This window comes from Phalacrocorax carbo, chromosome 5 (genome assembly GCF_963921805.1).
Source record: "Phalacrocorax carbo chromosome 5, bPhaCar2.1, whole genome shotgun sequence".
NCBI lineage: Eukaryota > Metazoa > Chordata > Aves > Suliformes > Phalacrocoracidae > Phalacrocorax > Phalacrocorax carbo.
In genome coordinates, this window is record NC_087517.1 from 14131463 (window position 1) to 14153239 (window position 21777).

General features: G+C 45.6%; 1 protein-coding gene across 6 annotated transcripts in view; it reads right to left on the bottom strand.

Annotated features, from left to right (window-relative positions):
* The window catches only part of GLI2 (GLI family zinc finger 2), a 205089-nt gene that overhangs the window by 38439 nt on the left and 144873 nt on the right, over positions 1-21777 (bottom strand). For all 6 annotated transcript variants that reach the window (XM_064451242.1, XM_064451241.1, XM_064451247.1 and 3 more), the window contains 2 exons: positions 5237-5439; positions 3372-3563 (listed from right to left, as the gene is read on the bottom strand). In XM_064451242.1, coding sequence (XP_064307312.1) covers positions 3372-3563; positions 5237-5439 — 395 coding nt within the window. The remainder of the gene's footprint in view (positions 1-3371; positions 3564-5236; positions 5440-21777) is intronic.

A 21777-nucleotide genomic window follows, 5' to 3' on the forward strand; every position in this document is an offset into this window, starting at 1 on the left:
ATGTAATTACAGCAACCAGAAGAGCCCAGGTATGTGTCTGTAGAAGAACTACCATACCCAGTGTTTAGACCTCCCATGGACCTATAGATATTTGGAGTCCCCCAGGGATCGATATAGGGCCCAACGTTATTCAATATCTTCATAAGGGATCTGGATAATGGGTCAAGTGTAGCCTGATGAAGTTTGCAGATGACACCAAATTGAGTGGGGAAGTAGACACTCCAGAAGGGAGAGCTGCTCTGCAGGGAGATCTGGATAGGCTGGAGGAGTGGGCCAGCAAGAACCTCATGAAGTTCAACAAGGAAAAGTGTAAGGTCATGCACCTGGGAAAACATCATCCAGGAGTGCAGCACAGACTGGGATCCACCTGGCTGGAGAGCAGCTCTGTGGAGAGGGACCTGGGGGCTGTGGTGGACAGGAAGCTCAACATGAGCGAACAGTGTGCTGCTGAGGCCAAGGCCACCAGGGTGCTGGGTTGCATCAAAAAGGGCATCACCAGCAGAGAGAAAGAAGTCATTATCCTGCTCTACTCAGCGCTTGTCAGGCCACACCTGGAGTCCTGTGTACAGTTCTGGTCCCTGCTATACAAAAAGATGTGGACAGGCTGGAGGGGGTCCAGAGAAGGGCCACTAAGATGACCAAAGGACTGGGAAGCTGCCATGCGAGGATACGCTGGGAGAGCTGGGTTTGTTCAGCCTTGAGCAAAGGAGGCTCAGAGGGGATCTCATCACCATGTACCAGTACTTAAGGGGCAGCTACAAAGAAGATGGAGACTCCCTTTTTCCAAGGAGTCCCATGGAGAGGACATGGGGGAATGGACACCAGTTGCTCTTGGGGAGATTCCGATTGGACATGAGAGGGAAATTTTTCACAGTGAGGACAGTCACCATTGGAATAATCTCCCCAGGGAAGTGGTTGACTCAGCCATGTTGGACACCTTCAAGAGTCGTCTGGACAGTGTGCTGGGCCATCTCGTCTAGACTGTGCTCTTCCTAGAAAGGTTGGACTAGATGATCCCTGAGGTCCCTTCCAACCTGGGATTCTGTGATTCTGTCATATCCTGCGATATGACACTGAATAGGCCAGTTTTAATATACGCTTATCAGCTTCTTTTTCTATTGCAGATGCCAATGTTATCACAGATGTGTGATGGTGCTACATGTGGCTTGACAGGAGCTACCTGCATTTTCAGCGAACTAATCCTTGTAAAGTTCTTATGTTCTCTGGGGCTCTCTGGGAATAAAAGGGCTCTTTGAATGAAAGATGCTGTGAGGTGGTGACTCATTGGGGTTTTATGCATGCTACTGATATTCTTGTCTCAGAAAACCACCATAAGAGGATGCTTTATTAAACTATCCATTCAACTATTTACTTAGTCCCTGCTGATTTAAATTTTTGAAATAACTTTCTAAAAAAAGAGGAACACTCTGGTTCCTCAGCCAGTGTTTCAGAGCCATCCTTTTTAACCTCCACCTTGATAATGCATGAGTCTCTCTTCTTTCCAGCTGATGGATAAACCCAAACACATAGACCGGAGACTGGCTGCTGCTCCTTTACACATTTTTAAAAAGTAGCCTTCTGGTGTCTCATGTCATATCCTCATGACGTTTGAGAGTTTTCATCTCATTTGGAGCATGTGAAGGCCCAGAAAAGGCTTTCCAGTTACTCGTGAACAAAGCTTTGCTGAAAGATCAAAATGCTTGGTGAGTCCTGGCTTTCCAATGAGTAATGATTATCTCAGCTGCATTAAAATGGGACTTCTGATATGAAATTTACTTTAGAGTCATTTTCAGGAGAAGGCATGCAGGAAGAGAGTCTTCTGCCGAGGGGGGTATCTCAGACGACTTCAGATAAAGACTGATCTGTAGCAAACCAGAGGATGGGTGTCTTGGTGTGCCGAGAGTCAGCCTGTGCTAGCATGAAAACAGTTGTGTTTGCTTCCCGTACTGGCTGTTTATCTGGCACTTCAGTGAGGCACCGCTGGTCAGAGATGGACTAATAAGGAGGCAAGGAGGAAAGAGTCTTGTTCATGAGCCCAAGGAGAACTTGGCAGGGCTGGTTTGCACCCATCTGCTATAACCACAGACATTAACCCTTTGTAGTGAAGACCTACTGACCAGCTTTGTAGCAGAGAAGCTTAGAATATATTTTGGGTATTAGAGGCAGGATGGTACTAAGGAGCATGTGCTCTCTTTTTCAGGCTAGGATCCAGGTTCCCAATCAATCTAGGAATTGGCAGCAGAAAAATGACTATTCAGGTAAAACTTCTGCAGCAGCTGCAGATGAGAAATTGTTTTTTTGTTAGAAATATCTATAAGCCCCTATCACTGAACAGCCAGAGCAGCTTTCATCATTCTAAACCAGTCACTTTATGAAGCAGCAAGACCGCAAAGTCTTTCATCTTAAAAGCTCAACAACAGAAACTTTGAAGCAGTAATGAAATGATGCAGATCTCCACTCCAAATATTATAATGGTCCACAGGCAAATCCGAAGGCAGCCCAGGAAACAGAAGCCGGCATCTGAAAGTCAAGCTGAGACTTCTCTTTCTTGCAACAGAAATAATCCCCAAACTGCCCTCTGTAATATCTGCACAACCCCAGTTCTTACAAGATGTGGCACGAAGTAAAAGGAAAGAAATTTCTAACAGCTCTAAAAATCATTTGGACCTTGAATACATTTCCGCATAGGTTTTACCCATCTCACCAGGGCAGCGGTCAGGCCGCAGGGGTGACTCAGCACCACAGCGCCTAACATGATTTTATTTCTTCTTCATTTAGCCAGGAGCCAGAACTTTCTGGGCTTATAATGCCTGATACTAGCATAAATACTGCATTCCTGCAATTTTTTTCTCCCGCAAAGTACTAACATATCCTCTCCACCATGACTCCCTGTTAACATATTTTTTCTCCCTGGGGATCTGAAAGGTCCCAACGCAGATGAGGAGTCCATCATGCTGAGCATGGCTATGCATGGAAATGGCCACCTTTGCCCCAGACACCAACCCAGCTAAACCTGGGAGCAGACAGAGTAGGATGGGGAGCTGGAGCTCACCCCCAGGGACGGTATGGTCACCCCTTGGCCAGGGCAGCAGGATGGTAGCAATAACCTGCCACCGGACCAGCCCATCTCCTGCTCGTGCAGCAGCCATGCCATCCTCCCAAAAAGGCCACAATGCATGTATCTCAAATGATGTAGATTTTATACATGTATGTGGAACAAGGAAACCTTTTAAGCCAAAAATTTTAGCACAGCACCGGTGGGTTTCAGCAGGGCAGAGGGACCACATACAGCAACCTCCACCTGGAGGACAGCCTCATCCATCTGTCCCAAAATATCAGCCACGCTGGGGCGGACCCAGACCACTACTCACCATCAACGGGACTGAGGTAATCGTGGAGGTGGGCTGTGCTGGCTGCTCCCCCGCTCTGCATCAGGAGGTCCCCATAAGGGTTCGGGTGGCTGGCCATCAGCGTCATTTGGTGGTAGTAGTCAGCGGGGTTGGCTCCCGGTGGCGGTGGGGGCAGCCCGAAGAGACCTCGCTCCTTCAGGTGCTCGTGAGCCACTGCCGGAGCCGCGGGTGAGGAGAAAAACATGGGGAGAAGGTTCCCACTGCAATGTTAGACCTCAGCGCTGACGTTGGCGGCCCCGTCTCCCCCCCGTGCCCCCCGCCAGCCCCGGCCGCACAGCTCCGTGTAGGGCTCTCGTGACGTGTGCTTGGGCGTGCTTCTGCGGACAAAAGAAACTAAGCTGGGGCCTCTGCATTCCTCCATTTCCGCAAATTTATAAACAATCTCTCATTCCCCCTTCTAATAATCCTCCCGTTCGGATGCAGCCGGCACCCCGGGGAGGGGGGAGAGGGCCCAGCCCACCAGCAGCAGTAACCCTGTCAGCATTAACATCCCTGCCTATTAGGAAGGAAAGACAAATGCAGCCCAGTTCCCGATAGCAGCATGAGGAAATTAAAGCCAAGGTCTAATGCATAGAGCTAGGTTTAGTGTCTGGCAGCATAAAACCATTTTGGCTGCCAAAGCCAATTATGCTCACTTTCTCCCAGCTGTAATTTTTCAAACCTGCCTCCCCACCCTCTTGCCCCATTAACTTATTTACCACTGCCTTAAAAAAAAGAATGAAAGGAAAAGAAAAGCAACCCAAAACACAATGCCTTTTTTTCATAGAAATAAAGAAACTGGTTTTGGGAGGGGAGGATGGGGCAGAGCACACACATGTCAGCCATCAGACCTTTCTGCGGCGGGTGGCTGGGAGTTCGGATGACGTTTAGGGGAGGGAAGAAGACGCATGCATCTCCCCATCACCCTTGTGATGTTTTTATTTTTAGCCATAGAAGATGGTTTTATGCTGCCAGACACTAAGTCGAGGGCCTTGTCGCTCTCTGGTGCACTTTGTTTTGTGGTGGAGAAGGGCTGCTTGCCCCTGCAACAGCTCAGGAGCTGAGAGATGCTGGCGTTTCCTGGGTGTGCAGACACTGGGTCCCCCAACCCTGGCCGCTCCCTGGGCACTAAGCCAGCTGCCTGTAATTGTGTAATGAAGCACTTCTGATGAAGTAAGTCACCACTTGCACCTTCCCAAGTGAAAGCAGTGTCTTGCATTTTCCCCTTTCCCTGCATGGCCGTTTTTGTCCCCAGCTCCCTGACACAGGGTCTGCCGGGGCTCAGAGAACAACATCACCTCCACATGCACCCAGCGCCAGCCGCTCGCATGCCCTTGCCTTCTCCTGAAAGCTGAGGTGAGACAGCCCAGGAGTAAGGAGGAAAAAATACAGCCCTTCTTCTTCACCCGGGAGTCATCCTACCCCAAGACACAAGGCCAACAGGGGATAGCCCAGCCAGTGTTGCCTCATGTCTGCAACGTCAGTCCCAGCCAGGCCAGGCAGCCGGAGCAACTGTGACCCTCTTTGGGGGAAGCAGGGCTCCCAGTAGAGACATAAGAGCAGGGAAGATAGTAAGAGAGCCGAGAGCGCTGCAGAAAGGAACGTACTTTAAGCAAAATATTTATAATATGATCCAGTGGTAATAGCTATTCTCACGCTCTGCTTTCTCAGTGCAATGATGCAAAACAAATGTGCAGTTAAAGGGGGAAAAAAAAAGAAAAAGAGACAGCTCTCCCACTTCAGAGAGCAGCTGCAGAGCCTTTGCAGCTGTAAATCCCTGGGTCTTAGGGAATTTCAGTTCTGGTGAGCTGCAAAATCACTGCAGTACTAGTAGCCCAGAGTCTTACCATCAGCGGGGCTGAGGCCCCTGGCAGCAGAGATAACGGAGAGCGTGGGGCTGCCGTGGACGGAGCGGAGGTAGTGCTCCATGTGGGGTGCCACGTAGGGGTGTGGCGGGCTGAAGGGTGACTCACTGGGCCCGCCGGGGTGTGGAGACAGACGGATGAGGGAGATGTCAGAGATGACGGGGCTGCCGCTCAGGGGAGGAGGCCTGGGAAGGAAACAGAGACACGCCATCACTCACAGCCTCCCCAGAGTGGGCATGGCCACATGTTGCCCTTCTCCCTCCCACCCCACCATCTTCGCCCATGAGGGAGGAGGTTGAGGACATGGTGGGAAAAAATGACACCAGTCCTGAAGCCAGCACAAGATTCCTGTGGACCCGCACCCACACTGCACTAAACATGAGTTTGTGCAAGGTGGGTCACCCAGTGTGGTTGCCTTGAAGAGGGGCATGAGCTACTTTGGGCACCACCTGCACATGCAGGCTGTGTGGAGCATGGCCCGTGCTAGAGATCTCACCCCGTCTCTTTGTACAGGGAGACTGGCTACATTAAGACATTTGAGGTGGACCCAGGGTTTTCAAGCTCCTTACTGCCCCTGGGTATCCAGGTGTTTAGTGCTGCCAAACGCAGGTAAGCCCTGGACAGGGCTGCCTATGAAAGGATGCAAAAGGCACAAGGAGTACTTTTATGATTTGGAGGCAACGTGCTTTGCTTGGCCCAGCGTGCACAGCTCTGCCAGTGCCGGTGGAGCAGCCCTCCCTGCCTGCGTCCATCACAGCTTGCACAAACCTCCTTGACAGGTCGGTGGTACGGTTCAGAGGGCAAAAGTTCAGGAGAGGTTTTATTGCATGCTTTCTGGGGGCCACCTCTTAAATCCCTCAGATCTTCCTCAGGCCAAGTGTTACCTGAGAAAGAAGTCAGTAAATGCTGAGGGATTCAGCAGGTAACAACAAAAAAAAAGTCACAGGCATGTTTCGGCACTCAAGCAGTTTTCTCAGGGTGAGCAAAGATGGAAGAGAAAGTGCACAGACATCTCCCAGTCACATCTACTGTACCATCGGACTCTTAGACAAGCCGCAGAGGGTGCAAGGAGGGGGAAAAAAGTTACACACTCTGAGCTGATAAGCAGAAAATATGAGCTAGACACCAAAAGAGGCACAGTTATCATTAGGCAAAATGAAAGAGGAAAATCTGCTTTGCATTAGCTCTCTCAGTACTCACAGACTGCTGGAAGCAGACCTGGTGTGGAGACACAGGTCACAGCAGGGACAGCATTCGTCTCTGGCTGGGTGCTTTGGCAAAGCTGAGGGAGATGGATGTGCACCCCATGGGGCTGCACTCCAGGCACAGGAGACCATGAGGATCTGGGATTTTAGAGGTCAGGGATCTGGGACGTGGGCTGAGCTAAGGCATAGTATTACAAAGGTCCTTCCCTAAGAATATCTAAATATGCCATTAGTGAGTGCATGTAAGATCCATCTCACCACGCACAGACAACCACAAACATGAGGGTCTGAGCAGTTTAGACATGCCACCTGCATCTCAGGATCTCAGTCCCACCCTGCCTTATCAACAGTTCAGGTGCATTTTAATTTATTTGTAATACTTGCATATCAACAAAACCACACAGAAATGTAAAATAAGCTTTGCAGACTTATTCAGCAGTTTACGAGCATGTTTGTCTTTGTTTGATCTTCTGTGTGTTTCTCTGTCTTTCTGATAAATTAGTAAACCTTGTGGCTTTTTGAACACTTTCTGCTGATGGGTAGTAAATTAAATGCCTTTTAAAATATTTATAGTTCAAAGTACTTTCCTGTAGCAATACACTCTATAGCTCACTGGTGTGAAATACAAGGCAGTGAAAACCTATCAGATATAAAGAACTTGCAGAGATGTACTGCTACCGACTCACACACGCTCATCAGACCAAGACCAGGGTTTCACTAGAGGAACACCCACCAGTATCAAGCCTGTTTTCTTTCACGGCACTGAAAGACAAACTTATGATGGCATGGCTATTTCAGACCTCATAACCTCCCCACCTGCATCGCTATGGCATTTTGTTACTAAAATTATGGGGCAACTGAAGTCCTTCTCCGAGTCACTCTCCAGTGCCTCTCACCATGACGTCAGCTGCAGTGGCGGCAAGCTCAGGAAAACTGCAGCCAAGGCCGCTAGGGCTGGTTTCTGTCGAGGCTGCTAATAAAGGTGGCTGAGCACGGAGCCGACCAATTTATTTCTACTGGGGAGGAGGGAGAAGTGAATCAAAGTCTCTGTTCCAGATTTAGTTTCAATTCATTTCTAATAATCTCCACTGCCTCATCTGGAAAAAATGAAACAGGATTTTAAAAAATGATGTCATTAAGAAAACATCTGACTAATTTTTCTTCTGATGAAGACTTAATATAAGCGAGGGGGGATGTAAATTAAAAGCAGCCCCAATCTTCCCTGGGCCACAGAGCCTGCCTTAATCCATAAGCCATGAAAGAAGTTTTCTTACATATACAATACGTTCCCTCTTTCATCAGTACTCACAGCTTCTCCCAAAAGGGTTGTGAACTTCTTTGATGCAGGCTTGAAACTATGTATTACCAGGTTTACGAGCCTTTGGAGCCTCCACTGATCAAACTGTGAGGCTGACATCTAAAATGTGTATAACAATATGGAGGGTTTGCTGTTCATTTTCTCAGTGCTAAATTGGGCAGAAATGCTGGAATCCCTCAGAACAAGAAAACTCCACCTTGGCCAAAAAGGTAACACTAGGAAAAAGATCAAGAATTCACCTAAAATGCATGCAGCTGGAGACCTGCATGGTGTTTCAATATGAGGCTGACCATGTGCATAAAGATTGGGTTGGAGACCAGGCTTCTGCTTATGGTTCTGCTTAAAGCCTCTCCTTGATACATCTCTCCATCTGTGGACTAGGATAACCATGCTCTCAGCTAAATCTGGCTCCTGTAAGCCCTCCCAGGCAGGGATCACCTCTCACCGTTGTACACCTATAATTCTAGCAAAGCACCATCCCATGGTGCAGCACGTCCCAAAATAATGTGGCTTCCAGTAGCTGCTTACCAAGAATGGCTCACTTGGCTGGAGGGATCCTCTGCTCCTAACTCCCCAAAAGTTTTATTTTTCCCCTTTTTTCCAAGTTGCTCCACTGGCATTATTTTTTATCTATCCCCAAGCCCCAGATAGTGTCATTGCATTGGCATTCTGCCAATACACAACGTGAGACAGCTGTAGCCTCACAGGTCTGCTCCTAGACTGGCAAAGGGACAACAACTAGCTGCTGCTTTTTAGAGGCACTGGCTTAAATAGAAGAAACATGAAGTGATGCTGGGGGAAGGCTGTTCTCCCCCCATGCCCAGGTCATCTCCTGGGCAAGCAGGGCTCCCGGTCCCTGTGCCCTGAACCCCGCAGCAGGACAGTCTCTAGCTTGGTGCAGTGAACCAGCCTGTGCAACTGTGCCATGGTGCCAGAGCTGGGTTTCACAGTGTGTCTGTAGAGCTCCCTGCCCAGACCCCTGCCCAGACCCCCTGCTCCCTCCCCGGATCCCACAGATGGCACAAGGAAAATAGCCCAGCACCTAGGGGAGAGGTTCTGGCCCTGGTGAACCCAATGCTGTAAAAATCTTGCTGTTTGCAGTGGGACAAGGGATTTCACCTGACCACATATATTTCTGAAGAAACTGGGATTCTGGCTTTCAAATAGGCTAAGGGAATTGGGTGTCCAAACACCATTAAATTTAATGGGAGCCAGGGGCATGTTTTCCCTGCAGCTCTGTCGAGAATCCCAGGCTCTATAATTAATGCTCAGGACTTGTAGAGCAATTTGCATCTCTGACGAAGCACACGAGCCTGGACTCATTTCCTCCCGCACCCACTCTCTAAGAGAGGGAGACACCGAGGTGGATAAGACATTATCTGACCCCATCTAAGGGCTGCAGGGCCTCATGGTGGTGCTGGGGGCATGCACGTTGCTGAAGGCTTTACAGAGCAGGTCTTTACTGGTGCAGTGTATAAACATCTTCGGAGAGCAGAAATGGCAGCTCCTCCCATGGCAGAGGAGCAGCAGCATCTCTGGGTTGGGCCAGTGGGAAGGGAAACCTTTCCGGGACTGGCAAAACCAGTGCTGGCTGCTATGAACAGGGCTTTGGGGTGACTTTTCCTCATCCTGATCTCCCACTGTGGTCGTGCACCAGCAATCCCAAAATCTTGTGTGATAGAGAGGCAGCACCATCTCCTTGCTGCCGCATACATGTCTGGAGCCCCTGTAAGGGGCACCCAGCAATGAATGCAACAGTTAAAGAAGTTGCACATTTCTGAAATAATCTCCATCCGTTAAATAAACCCCAGAAAAATGGGAACAATTAAGCAGCACTAATGTCCCATGACTAGTCTAAATTAATAGTTATGTGCCAAATATATTTATTCAGTGGAAAACAAAGGGCTGAATACTTTTCCATATGCTTAACGGAATATGGACACTTGCAGGCAATTGTTTTGCTGTACAATAAAAAAAATCTGCATAGCTGCTACATAGAGATGGAAGCTAGGAACAGAGCTGCTCGTGGGGAGGTATATCAGCCTGGTAGAGCTTTGCTATGAGAAAAAAAAAGCTTTTAAAGCCAGCAAACCCCTCTAAATCCCACATTAAAAAATCCTTGCTTTTGTTTTGTTTTAAATAAAACAGCCTGGCCTGGTTTTTGCAAGTCCTGTGTACCCAGAACACCACCCAAAGTCTGCACGAGATGGAGGAGACCCATATGGATGCCCAAAAAAGGGACCGCGCTTGTGGCAGACACTCTGCGTATGGGATGCCAATGCTGTATCCAGTGGCAAACCTAAAATGCCCCATCCTAAATGATTCAGTCTAAACAGTTCTCGCCAGCCCCTCAACTTCACCTCTGTTTATTTCTGATTTAAAGTCCCTTACAACAGGAAGGGCAAGGGGTCGTGACACAGAATTAAACCCCACAAGGTCCCTCAAAACACGGTACCTTTCAGAGGTCAAACCTGGGCCAAAACTATTGAATTCACATAGTGTCTGATCATTCACAAAGATTTTCCCCCTACCATTTTCTTGGCTCAGAGAGCGGAGAATGCGCAGGGGGAAGCGGCACGGAGCTGCCTTGCAGCAGCCTCTCCCCTCCAGCCACTGCCAGGGAGAGCGGGACAGCCCCATAATGAGGTGACAGGGAATCACTCATGCTTCCCAGCTCTCCCAGCACTGCAACAAGTTGATAATTATCCAGTAAAGTGACCTGATGCTCAAATATAGGGCTATCAACTCAAAGATGCCAGCTTACGTGTCCTGCTAAGAAGAGATTAGGATGGGACCCAAGAGACATCACTGCTAAATCCCAGCCCTCCCCTGCCGGGATGCTCAGCACAATCCATTTTATTTCTTTTTCCTGTATTTTCTCAGCTCTAAGATGGGGTTAATAATGTCTTCTTTCTTTCTCCATACCCACAAAGGTGAATATTATAGAAAATCAGAGGTACCTTTGCCAATTCAGCAATTAATGCACTTGCTTATAAGAAGCTGTGAAGCTGGACAAAAATTGCTAAAGCTTTTCTGCAGAAATTTAACAGGCACGCTTCAAGCAGTTCCCATTTTCTCCTCTCCCCTCAAAAATGGCTTTGAGGCATGGAAAGCATGAAAAACAAAAAAGATATTTTAACAGTGAGGCCAAGTTCCCATTAGATGGGTTTATGGAGGGAAGTGGTAAATTCAGCACTGTTGCAAGACTTTATGGCAAAACTAGATGTTTTTCTAAAAGATGGGCTCTAAGTATACTGCAAGGTTTGGAGTTTTAATAGTAGGAAAGTGTAATTTCTCCCACTGTAGAAATTGAAGGGGGGAATCCTATGGCCAGTGTCACAGATGTCAGATCAGATAACTGTGGTAATTCTTTTGGGCCTTAACAGACACAAATTTCTTATTTGTGGATTTGTGGTTCGGGCACTGCTTTGAGAAGAGTTTAGGCAGACACAATGAAAAATCCCACCATGCATCCATTAGCAATGGTAGTTGTCTAAATACCTTTAAAAATCACACCTTAAAATCTAATCTTGTACCACTAAAGTCAAAGGAAACTCTGCCACTGACAGCAGGAGCAACAAGGACAGCCTCCAATTCATCGATTCCTCTGTTTTCCATCTGCACCATAGAAACAGTATCATAATCTAACGTGAGTGCCATTTCTTAGCTTATTTTTCTTCCATCCCTTAGAAAAACATATTCAAGAACTAATGCAACTTCTAGCATATGAGGCCAATTTAATATATTTGCTCCCAGTAAGAAAAAGGACTTTTTGTCTCCAAATTAAAAAATAAAAAAAGCTAAACATTCTTTATTTTTCCTTTCAAAAGACCATTCAATTTTCAAACATACCTGACGTCAGTTCTGAGTTTAAAATATCTAAAACTAAGAACAAATGGAGCAAAAGATTTAGTTTCACCTGATATAAGAATATTATTATTTTTATCAATGAAATCAAAAGTATTTTGGTTTAAAACTTGCAACTTTTTTTTTCATCTAAGGTCCACCAGAAGTTAACAATGCTTTTAAGTTCACAGGTTGTTGGCGGCGTCATTTGGAGGGAGCAAACTTGTGGGCCTAAGTACAGGAACAGGACCTCAAATTAGAAACTCTCCTAACTACATATGGTTTTTTATTGCATTTATGCTGCATTTACCACAATGCAGGTCTAGTTTTGGCTGACACTTGTAGGCACAACTGCAACACAATAACAACAACAATATCAATATTTGCTTTTAAAATGGAAGAAAAATGCAAATTTTTCATAAGTAAGGTTGCCCTCCATTATACAACACACAAAGAAGCAAAACATCAAAGGTAGAAATTAAAGTTGATATGGGACCTTCAAACCTAAATCAAATTAGTGTCTTGAGGAGAGATCTTTGATTTAAGCTTAATAGTGGTGATTTTTTCTTGGGTTGTTTTATACTTAATCAGCCACATAGCCCACTGTGCAGACATATGTTCCCGAAGCACATCAAAGCAAGTAAACATTCTGTTTCAGATCCTAATATCCTTTTTTATCCAATTATCTTACTTACATGATCTTTTAATTTAAGTTCTGAAAGCCCACCTTTTCACACAAGCTTTCCTTTAGCAATGGAGGTAGAAGGATGACCAGCTCAGTTCTTGTGAGATACCCACCAAAAAACCCCCACAACAAATAAATCAAAGCGCAGCAGATGAGTCTCTAAGATAGTTTCTTGAGAGATTAATGATGAAAGCCTTCCATAGAAGAAGCATATTTTAAGAAGGGGAACTTCAAGGAAGGTAGCTGTGGGGGAGAGAGAGGAGAGTGAGAGAAAAGGCATGAAAGAAAGCATGGATAAAAGTGCAATAGCCAATGAAAGCAGTTCAGTGACAGACCGAAAGAGCAATACAAACCTGGAGGCATGTGAACTTCAGGTTGAAACCACCAGGCATGAGAACTTAATTCCAGTAGTCACAAAATTTGAGGGCTGGGGTGTTGAAACACTGCAGGCTCAGGGAGGGGAGGGGATGAGGGCAGGGCAGTGGCATTGTGAATGTGGGTGGTCAAGCAAGGTGGGAAGCAGTGGGGAAGGAGAAAGGAAAGGTGTGGACGTGGACCAGGTCCTGACAGCAGAGCTGAGTAGAAAGCTGAGGGAGATCTGAGAGGTTTCTGTGCTGGTGAGGGCATGTGGAAAATGGGTGTTGGAAAGATGTGTCGGATGCAACACAGCCATTTCTCTGCATCTGATTGATTTCCCTTGAGACACATGTTGAGGATATTAGCACATTCGAGTGAATACTTTGCTTGTAGCTGTGAAGACACTGGGCTTGGGAAAACAAATGGGGAGTGTACGTGTGTGTGTAGGAAATCTGAATTTTTGATCCCTGCCTAGTGTCTTCTTGCAATGCTGTTTGGGCACGGGCTTTTCTCCCTTAAAAGAAAATAACATTGAAGTGCTACAAAGGGATTTAACATTTAAAAGGCTATTCCTATAGTACTTCTGAAAAGTCCCTTTCCATGTTATGCCAGCTCTAACCTGTTGTGTAGAGAGCAAGTCAGTGGCAGTAAAACCACAGCAGTGGAGCTCATGGAAGAGTCAGGCAAACCATAGAAAATACTTGTTCATTCATTACACTTTAAATCTGCCTTGGCTCTCTACCTGTCATATCCCAGAAAAGCAAAAAAGGACCATTCCTCTTCATCATGACTGTAATACAATCAACTGGCTGCAGCATTACTCTAACCAACGTTAACTAACAGAGTCTATGTCTGACATCTATAATTTTGTATTAACAAATTAGGTAGACTCCTGCATTTCCTGGTACCTTGAATGCCCAAGAAGCTCATAACTTTTCTTTATATGCAAAATGTCAGGGAAAGGGCAAACAATGTTATGCCAGAAGACCACAGCCAAATCACTTGGTTGGAATGTACTGTAAATCATGGGGTGAATGGAAAATGAATCTTTGTTCCAGGACAGCGACTTCCAGCTTTAATGTTGCCACTAATATGCTCCATTTCTATTGGGAATGTCCTCTTCCCATAATCCAAGGTTCTTAAATCCTATAACTAAGCAAGACACCAAGGAAGGAAAACCTACACCCAACTAATTATAAAAAGCCTGAAATGTCCTACTTCTCTTTCTTGCAGTGCAGGGGAAAACTATCAGTGTTCAGGCTTTAGAAAGATGTTGTTCTTGGTCGAATCAGCAGTAAGCTGTTGTAACCAACTGGAAGCAACCAGAAAACAATGGTTAACAAGGGGGAATAAAAAGAAATGGGAACAGGAACACCGCAGATCTCTACAAAGCCTTTCTAGCCCGAGCAGTCAGAGGAGCTCTGTATGTTGAGGTGACTGTGATAGCCACACAGAAACACACCTCACACACACATGTACACACACCCCAGACTCACTGCTGGCATGCTGCGTGTGTACCTGCCCCGGTACGTCACAGCACAAAGAAGTAAAAGACATGCATCCCTATAATAGCAAAGCTTTTGGTCAGGGCTCCCTGGATTTTCTGCAGGAATTAATTTTACTGGCATTTGACACATTTTAAACAGCAACAGCACTCACAGTAACCTCCAAAGGGAAATATTCCTGAACAAGATATAATAAATACATTGATTTCTAATAATAACCATCTGCCCTAAATCTTCTTGCTGACAGGTTTAGTTGGACCAAAGGCCCTTTTCACATCTACTTCATGACACTTCCCATCACTACATAAAGACTTTGAAGTGCCCTAACGTGCAGTAAAATGCGAGATAACCTACCAAACTGTCAATATTTCTTCACTTCTAAAAGGAAATGCTAATAGCACTCAAAGAGCTCAAGATGTAATGTAAGATCTGATCCAGCAGGCTGGCTGATCTAACCATCCTTTGCTTTGCTACGAGTATGCTTTTGAAAAGCAAGCAATTATATGGTGAAAAGCAGAACTAGGTAAAAGTTTTTCACTGATATGACTGCAGGGAGAAAGCCTTTTTATTCCAAACAAGCTTTTCTCTTGGAAGTGTCTGGAGTTTTCTGTACAAAATAAGAGAATTAACAAGTTAGCTATTCCATTTTAATTTCTTATTTTTAACCTATCAATTTTTACTGTCCTCTTTTTTATCATTAGAAAGAAAGTGAACCAGAATGAAACATGGATGTTTTCAAAAGCTGCACAACATTCAGCTGGGAGTTAATTTTCCATAGGGAAAAGACGAACACAAATAATTCAGAGAAAGCTGAATCTCTCTACAATTGACTGTGATAAACAACTGGCATTTCTCTACCAGCTCTAGCCTGCAGCGTAAGACTGAGAAAGGTTCTATAGCAGGAGAAACTAAACGCAATAAACAGAAGCCCAGTACTGTGGTAAACCCCCAGCACAAGTTCAGCACTTGCTGAACTGTACAAGCCCAAAGGACTTTAAAAGAGCCAGGATGCTCCCCCCATCCCCCAGATCATTAGCTCATGGATGAGGTGTTTTATATCTTGTCATCTACTTACCACCCGAGAAGCCTACCTTCCAAATCCCTTTTTCTCCCAGATACATTGGTGTCATTCTCTACAGCTCCTCCCCTATTTTTCCAGTTTTCCAATGACACAGGAAAGTATAACATATTTATCAAGGAAGGAATAGGCATCTGATGTTCCCTAGCTGTTTACTGCTGAAAGTTTACACTAGTGCTTTTCAACCAGTGGTTTGCAAAACCCTTGGGAATCACAAAAAACTCCTTCAGGTGCTGGGAAGGATAGCAAAAACCCCTGTAAACCTCTTGTTATTTGGATTAAATTCATGATGCCATGTTCGGCAATCCTGATCTAAAATTTTTAGGGAGGCCACAGACTGTAACAGCTTTTAAACCCCTCATTGACCCTATGCTTTCCAAAATCAATAAAAATTACTTAGAAGACATTCTCAGAGTAATCACCTACCACCGCCCCAACCCATCCAACACCCACCAACGTCAGCTAGCACCAGAGCACGCACGTGTGATTTAGGCATCTTTGCTATGCTGGCGCAGATGTAACCCCGTCTCCCACGTCAGCAGTGCCGTATACGTATGGAGACACCTTCCTCCCAATGCCATGCAAAGGGAGACCTGCAGACCTCATCTTTCATTCTCTTATCTAATGCAGCTATTCCTTATGCAGACACATTTCTGTATACAAATCCCATTACACTTGACCCTCAGTTCACCCTGTTTCCATTACAACGCTGTAGACTCAACCAGACTTGCTCCAGTGCCAACTCTGTGCTGTCATTCCTTGTGCAGAGTGGTAATAAAGAAATCACTGTTTTAAGCTGACAAAGAACAGATTTCTTACTAAGTAAACACTGATGTTTTGGTAGGGAAATTAAGTTATAAAATTGTGTCTACAAAGGGAGACCATACAGATGGAGTTTGTTAAGAGACAGCAATACAGTCAACAGTGGTTAATTCAATTGCCTGCTACTTATCAGATATTTTTTTTTTAAAAAAGGCTTATCCAGCTTTTGTAAATGCAAATGCAGAAAAACATCTCAAAGAGTTGTTGTCATCTTAGCTGGACAGTGAGGCAAACACACACATTGCCTTTTGAGGCCAAAGAGCCCACCGTTATGCATCTGCCGTGGTTGCGTCAGGGTCCAGTGGGTCTGGCGCTCACCAGCCTGGCAAGAGAGGATGGCTGAGCACAGCACAGCTCATCACCATGCCACCACCTTCCGGTGACCTCTGTCCTCAAGGCTGTGCTGTGGCCTCACTTCCCCTGGCCACCACTCTTGCTTGCCTTTTTGCCTGCATGGTAACCCACATCAATTTTAGATGCCCCAATCCTTCCCTCAGCTCAGGTAAAAGCAGGGCACTAAGCTCAGCTGGGTTAAGATAGGAAATCCAGCATCTCCAGTCTTTAGCTGAACCTTAAATGACCCCAACCCAACCTTAGATATCACATCTAATTCCCCAAAGCACGAGGTTGATGCCAAGTCACTGAAGCTGTTTCTCTCCTAAACCGTGCAACAACAGAGGCACAGTCACTCTTTACCCTCTCCTTTCTAGGGAACTACAGCTGGGTTTGGGGTGCTGTCTGAAAAACAGGTTTGGTTTTGTTTTTTTTCACAGCATCAATGCTGTCAAAGACCCTCAGACATCCTTCTCATGCTAACTGTTCTGGTGATGGTCCATACTGCTGGACTCATACGTTATAGCCATCACTTGCCAAAACAGCAGCCAAAGTCCATCTGACTCAATAACCTCAATGAAAACAGGTATGTTTTGGAGACAGTTTAGAATGACCAGAGTTGTGTGAGGGGTTTTTTTAACATTTTATCAGGAAGGATAAAGCTCACTATGGATTCAATGTGTAGCATGATGTAAAGTCTCAGGCGAGCCAAAAGGTGTTAACATTGTGTGCCCTTTAAATGATGCACTTCGTCAGTAAAATGAGATTTGCTTAGGCTGGAACTATGTAAATACACTTGTTTTATTAATATAAGGTAAAAATCTAAAAAAGATATATTGCTGGGTAATTAAGTCAGCAAGTATTGGTTCTATTTAAAATTCAAGAGAAGGGATGTTAAACATACTCAAATTTTAATGAAAATATTTGCAGTGGCTTTAATAATTCAACACAAAATTTTATTTAAATGTTTCTCTCCAGTTTTGGAAAAGGCAAACACAGGGCCATTGTAGTATAGTCTGGGAATGAGAAAATAGAGCTGCTCAGATGCAGTGGATTATTTTACCTGTTTAGACAACACAGCAATGAACAAACCAAAAATGGAAATCAAAGCTATGCGGAAATCCCAGCAGCGAGTTCTGTGTGGTAGCAGCTTTTGAAAGTCCCATCAGTCATCTTTTTACACCTTTAAGTATCTTTTGCAGCCCAAGTTGATTTCAGTGGGGTATAAACTCCTACATGCATTCACTGTGAGAGCAGGCTGCTGATGGGATTTTGATGTCTACATACTTCTGGCTTGGAGATTACTTTGAAAATAGGACTTAAGGTCCTGTACTTTGCCTATACTTTTTTTTTTTTCTTTTCTTTTTAGTTGTATCTTCTGCTTGATTTGCTAAAATAACCAAAGGACATAACAGGTGAAAATAAAGGGGATTTTAAAAAAATTTTATAGTTTAAATAATCTGCAGTGTTATTAGTAACCACGAAAATTCAACTATCCAGAACTGAACTTCTAATATTAACAATTCCCTTCATGCTCATCACATTACAGTGCAAGTTTTAAAGCCGTTCATAATTACTCTTAAAGCAAAATAATTACTCTTATTCAGCACTGCAGTACTCATTTGGTACTCATGAATGCTGTAAGGATTAATACAACCGTTCCCACCTGCTATAAAAGAGCTTTTAGCCAATAGAAAAAATGTACAAGAAGGCACAGGCCATTTTCTAAGCTCAGTCATAGAGTATCTGAGGGACAGTGCAACTACAAGAAGAGTTGTAACAACCTAAGCGTAGGAGATAAACTTTTAATTACAGAAGTCCCACTTGAAAGCTCTCATTCTTCTGTTCAACAAAGCAGGACAAAAGTTGATGAGCCAAAAATAAACAAGAAATGCAGCTCATGCTATTGTACCCATGGATTTTCACTGGAATATTTCACGGAATTATAGAACCATAAAAAGTCCTGAGCTGGAATGGACCTGTAAGGATCATCGAGTCCAACCCCTGTCCCTGCACAGGACAACCCCAGAATTCACACTATATCTCTGAGGGTATTGTCCAAATGTTTCTTGAATATTGCCAGGCTTGGTGTCATGACTACCCACCTGGGGAGCCTGTTTCAGTGCTCCACCACCCTCTGGGGGAAGAGCCTTTTCCTAATATCCAACCTAAACCTCCCCTGGCACATCTTTCTGCTGTTCCCTTAGGTGATATCATTGCTCACCAGAGACAAGAGGTCAGCGCCCCCCCCCCCCCCCCCCCCCCCTTTGTGAGGAAGCCGCAGACTGCTATGAGGGCTGCCCGCAGCATCCTTTTCTCCAGGCTCAGTAAACCAAGTGACTTTAGCCACTCCTCCTATGGTTTCCCCTCTAAACCCTTGACCAACTCCGAGGCCCTCCTCTGGACACTCTCTTCTAGCTTTGTATCCTTAATATACTGTGGCGCCCAAAACTGCACACAGCACTCAAAGTGAGGCCGCAGCAGTGCAGAGCAGAGCAGGACAATCCCCTCCCTTAACTGGCTGCAATGCAGGGCTTGATGCACCCCAGGACATGGTTGGCTCTCTTGGCTGCCAGGGCACACTGCTGACTCATGTTCAACTTGCCATCAGCCAAGACCCCCAGATCCCTCCCTGTGGAGCTGCTCTCCAGCCTCTTGTTCCCCAGTCTGCATGTACATCCAGGGCTGCTGTGCCCCAGGTGCAAAATCCAGCACTTGTCCATGTTAAACTTCATGTGGTTGGTGATTGCCCATCTCTTTAATTTGTCTAGATCCCCCTGCAGGGCATCTCTGCCCTTGAGAGTGTTAACAGCTCCTCCCAATTTTGTGTCATCAGCAAACTTAATTAGTATTCCTTCAAGTCCTGCACCGAAGTCATTTATCAAGGCATTAAAGGGTACTGGCCCTAAGACAGATCCCTGCAGAACCCTGCTAGTGACTGTCCACCAGCCCAATGTAACCTCATTTACTATGGCCCTTTGATCCTGACCTGTCAGCCAATTGCTCACCCACTGCGTTACGTGTTAATCCAGCTGTATGATGGACATTTTGTCCAGGAGGGTACTGTGAGAGGGAGTATCAAAAGCTTTACTGAAATCCAAAAAGATTACATCGACTGGCTTCTCTTGATCAGCTAGGTGGGTAACATTGTCATAGAAAGAAATTAAGTTCGTTAAGCAGGACTTTCCCCTCATGAATCAGTGCTGGTTGGGACCAGTAACTGTGTTGTCTTTCAGGTGTTTTTCAGTAACTCCCAGAATAATCTCCATAATTTTGCCAGGCACAGAAGTGAGATTGACAGGCCTGTAGTTACTGGGGTCATCCCTGTTGCCCTTCTTGAAGACTGGGACAATATATGCCAGCTTCCAGTCAACTAGGACCTCTCCAGATTCCCAAGAGCATCGAAAAATCATTGAGAGAGGTCTCACTATGGCATCAGCCAATTCTTTAAGTACCCTCGGATGAATCTCATCATACCCCATCTACTTATAGGGATCCAGCTGGAGCAGCAAGTCCCACACTAGTTTGGGGTTGATTGGGAGTTTATCATTCCCAGTCATGGTTCTCTAGTCCAGAGCCCATCATCAGCGTTGAAGACCGAGTCAAAGAAAGCATTAAACATCTCTGCATTGCCTATGTCCCTGTTTGTGAGATGACGATTCTCAGCAAGCAACGGGCCAATGTTATTTCTGGCCTGCCTTTTGCCATTGACATATTTTTAAAAGCCCTTTATATTGTCCCTCACAGTACTGGCTGGCTTCAATTCTAAATGAGTTTTGGCCACATGAATTTCCTCCCTCTAGTGGTGAGCAGCAACTCTGTAGTCCTCCCATGTTGCCTGACCTTGCTTCTACTGGACATATAATTTCTTTCTTCACCTTAATTCTAAAAGATCTCTGCTCAGCCAAGCTGGCCTTCTGCCTCACCTGCTTGACTTCCTACACTTTGGAATTGCCTGCTCCTGTGCTTTTAGGAGGTGGTACTCAAAAAGTGACCAGCACTGATGGACCCCAGCACCTTCAAAAGTTTTTCCTCAGGGGACCTTACTAAGTAGTTCCCTGAGCAACCTGGAGTCTGCTCTCCTCATATCCAGGGTTGACCTCTTGCTGGCAGTTTTCCTTCTGTTACCATAGATTTTAAACTTGACTGCTTCATGGTTGCTGTGGCCAAGGCAGCCACCAGTCACTACTTCACCCACAAGACCCTCCCTGTTAATGGGCAGCAAATTGACGAAGGCACCTTTCCTGGTCAGTTCCCTTAGTACCTGTACCAAGAAGTTATACAGATGGGCTAGGAATCTTCTGGACCTGCTTGTCCCAGCCATGTGGTATTCCCAGTTGACATCTGGCAAGTTGAATTCCCCCATAAGGACAAGGGCAGATGACTTAGAGGCATCCTTTAGTTCCTTGAAGAATAACTCATCAGTGTCATCATGCTGGCTGGGTGGCCTATAGTAGGCTCCCATGACAACATCTGCTTTGTTTGTCTGTCCCTTAATCCCAGAGGCTTTCAACTGTGCCATCACCAACTTCAAGCTCCATGCATTCCAGCTTTTCCACTACATACAATGCCACCCTCCCACCTTGCCTGCCCTGCCTATCCCTCCTGAAGGGTCTGTAACCATCTATCATGGCACACCAGTCACAGGACTCATTCCACCAAGTGTCAGTTATGCCAATGATGTCATATCTCTAGGACTGGGCCAAGGTTTCCAGCTCCTCTTGCTTGTTCCTCATGCTGCGTGCATTTGTGTAGAAACACTTTAAGTGTGGTTCATTGTGCCCAGTCTGAAGACTCTGAAGCAGTCTTCAGAGCAGTCTGAAGAATCTCACTAGCACACAGCTTCTCGAACTTTGGCATTCCATCCCGTTACTCATCACTGACTAGCCAGGTATTGTCCCTTTCCCACTTCCAATCTAGTTTAAAGCTCTATCAATCATCCCTGTTAGCTCCTGAGCAAAAACCCGTTTTCCCTTCTGAGGAAGGTGCATTCCATCAGATGTCAGTAGACCTGGTGATGACTAGACCATCCCGTGATTGAAAAACCCAAAGCTCTGCTAATGAAACGAGCCTCGGAGCCATGTGTTGATGAGCTGGATCTGTCTGTTACATTTAATATTCTTCCCTGCTACTGAAAGGATGCAAGAACATACTACCCGAGTACTTGATCCTTCAACCAGCTGCCTCAAAGCTCTGAAATACCTTTTGATTGCCTTTGGACTTCTCTTTGTTATCTATTCTCTGCTGACATGAAGAACCAATAGTGGGTAATAGTCTAAGGACCGTACCAGACTAGTAAGTTTTCCAGTGACATCTCTTACCCTGGCCCCGGGGAGGCAGCAGTCTTCCCTGTGGGTTGGGTTCAGTCAACATA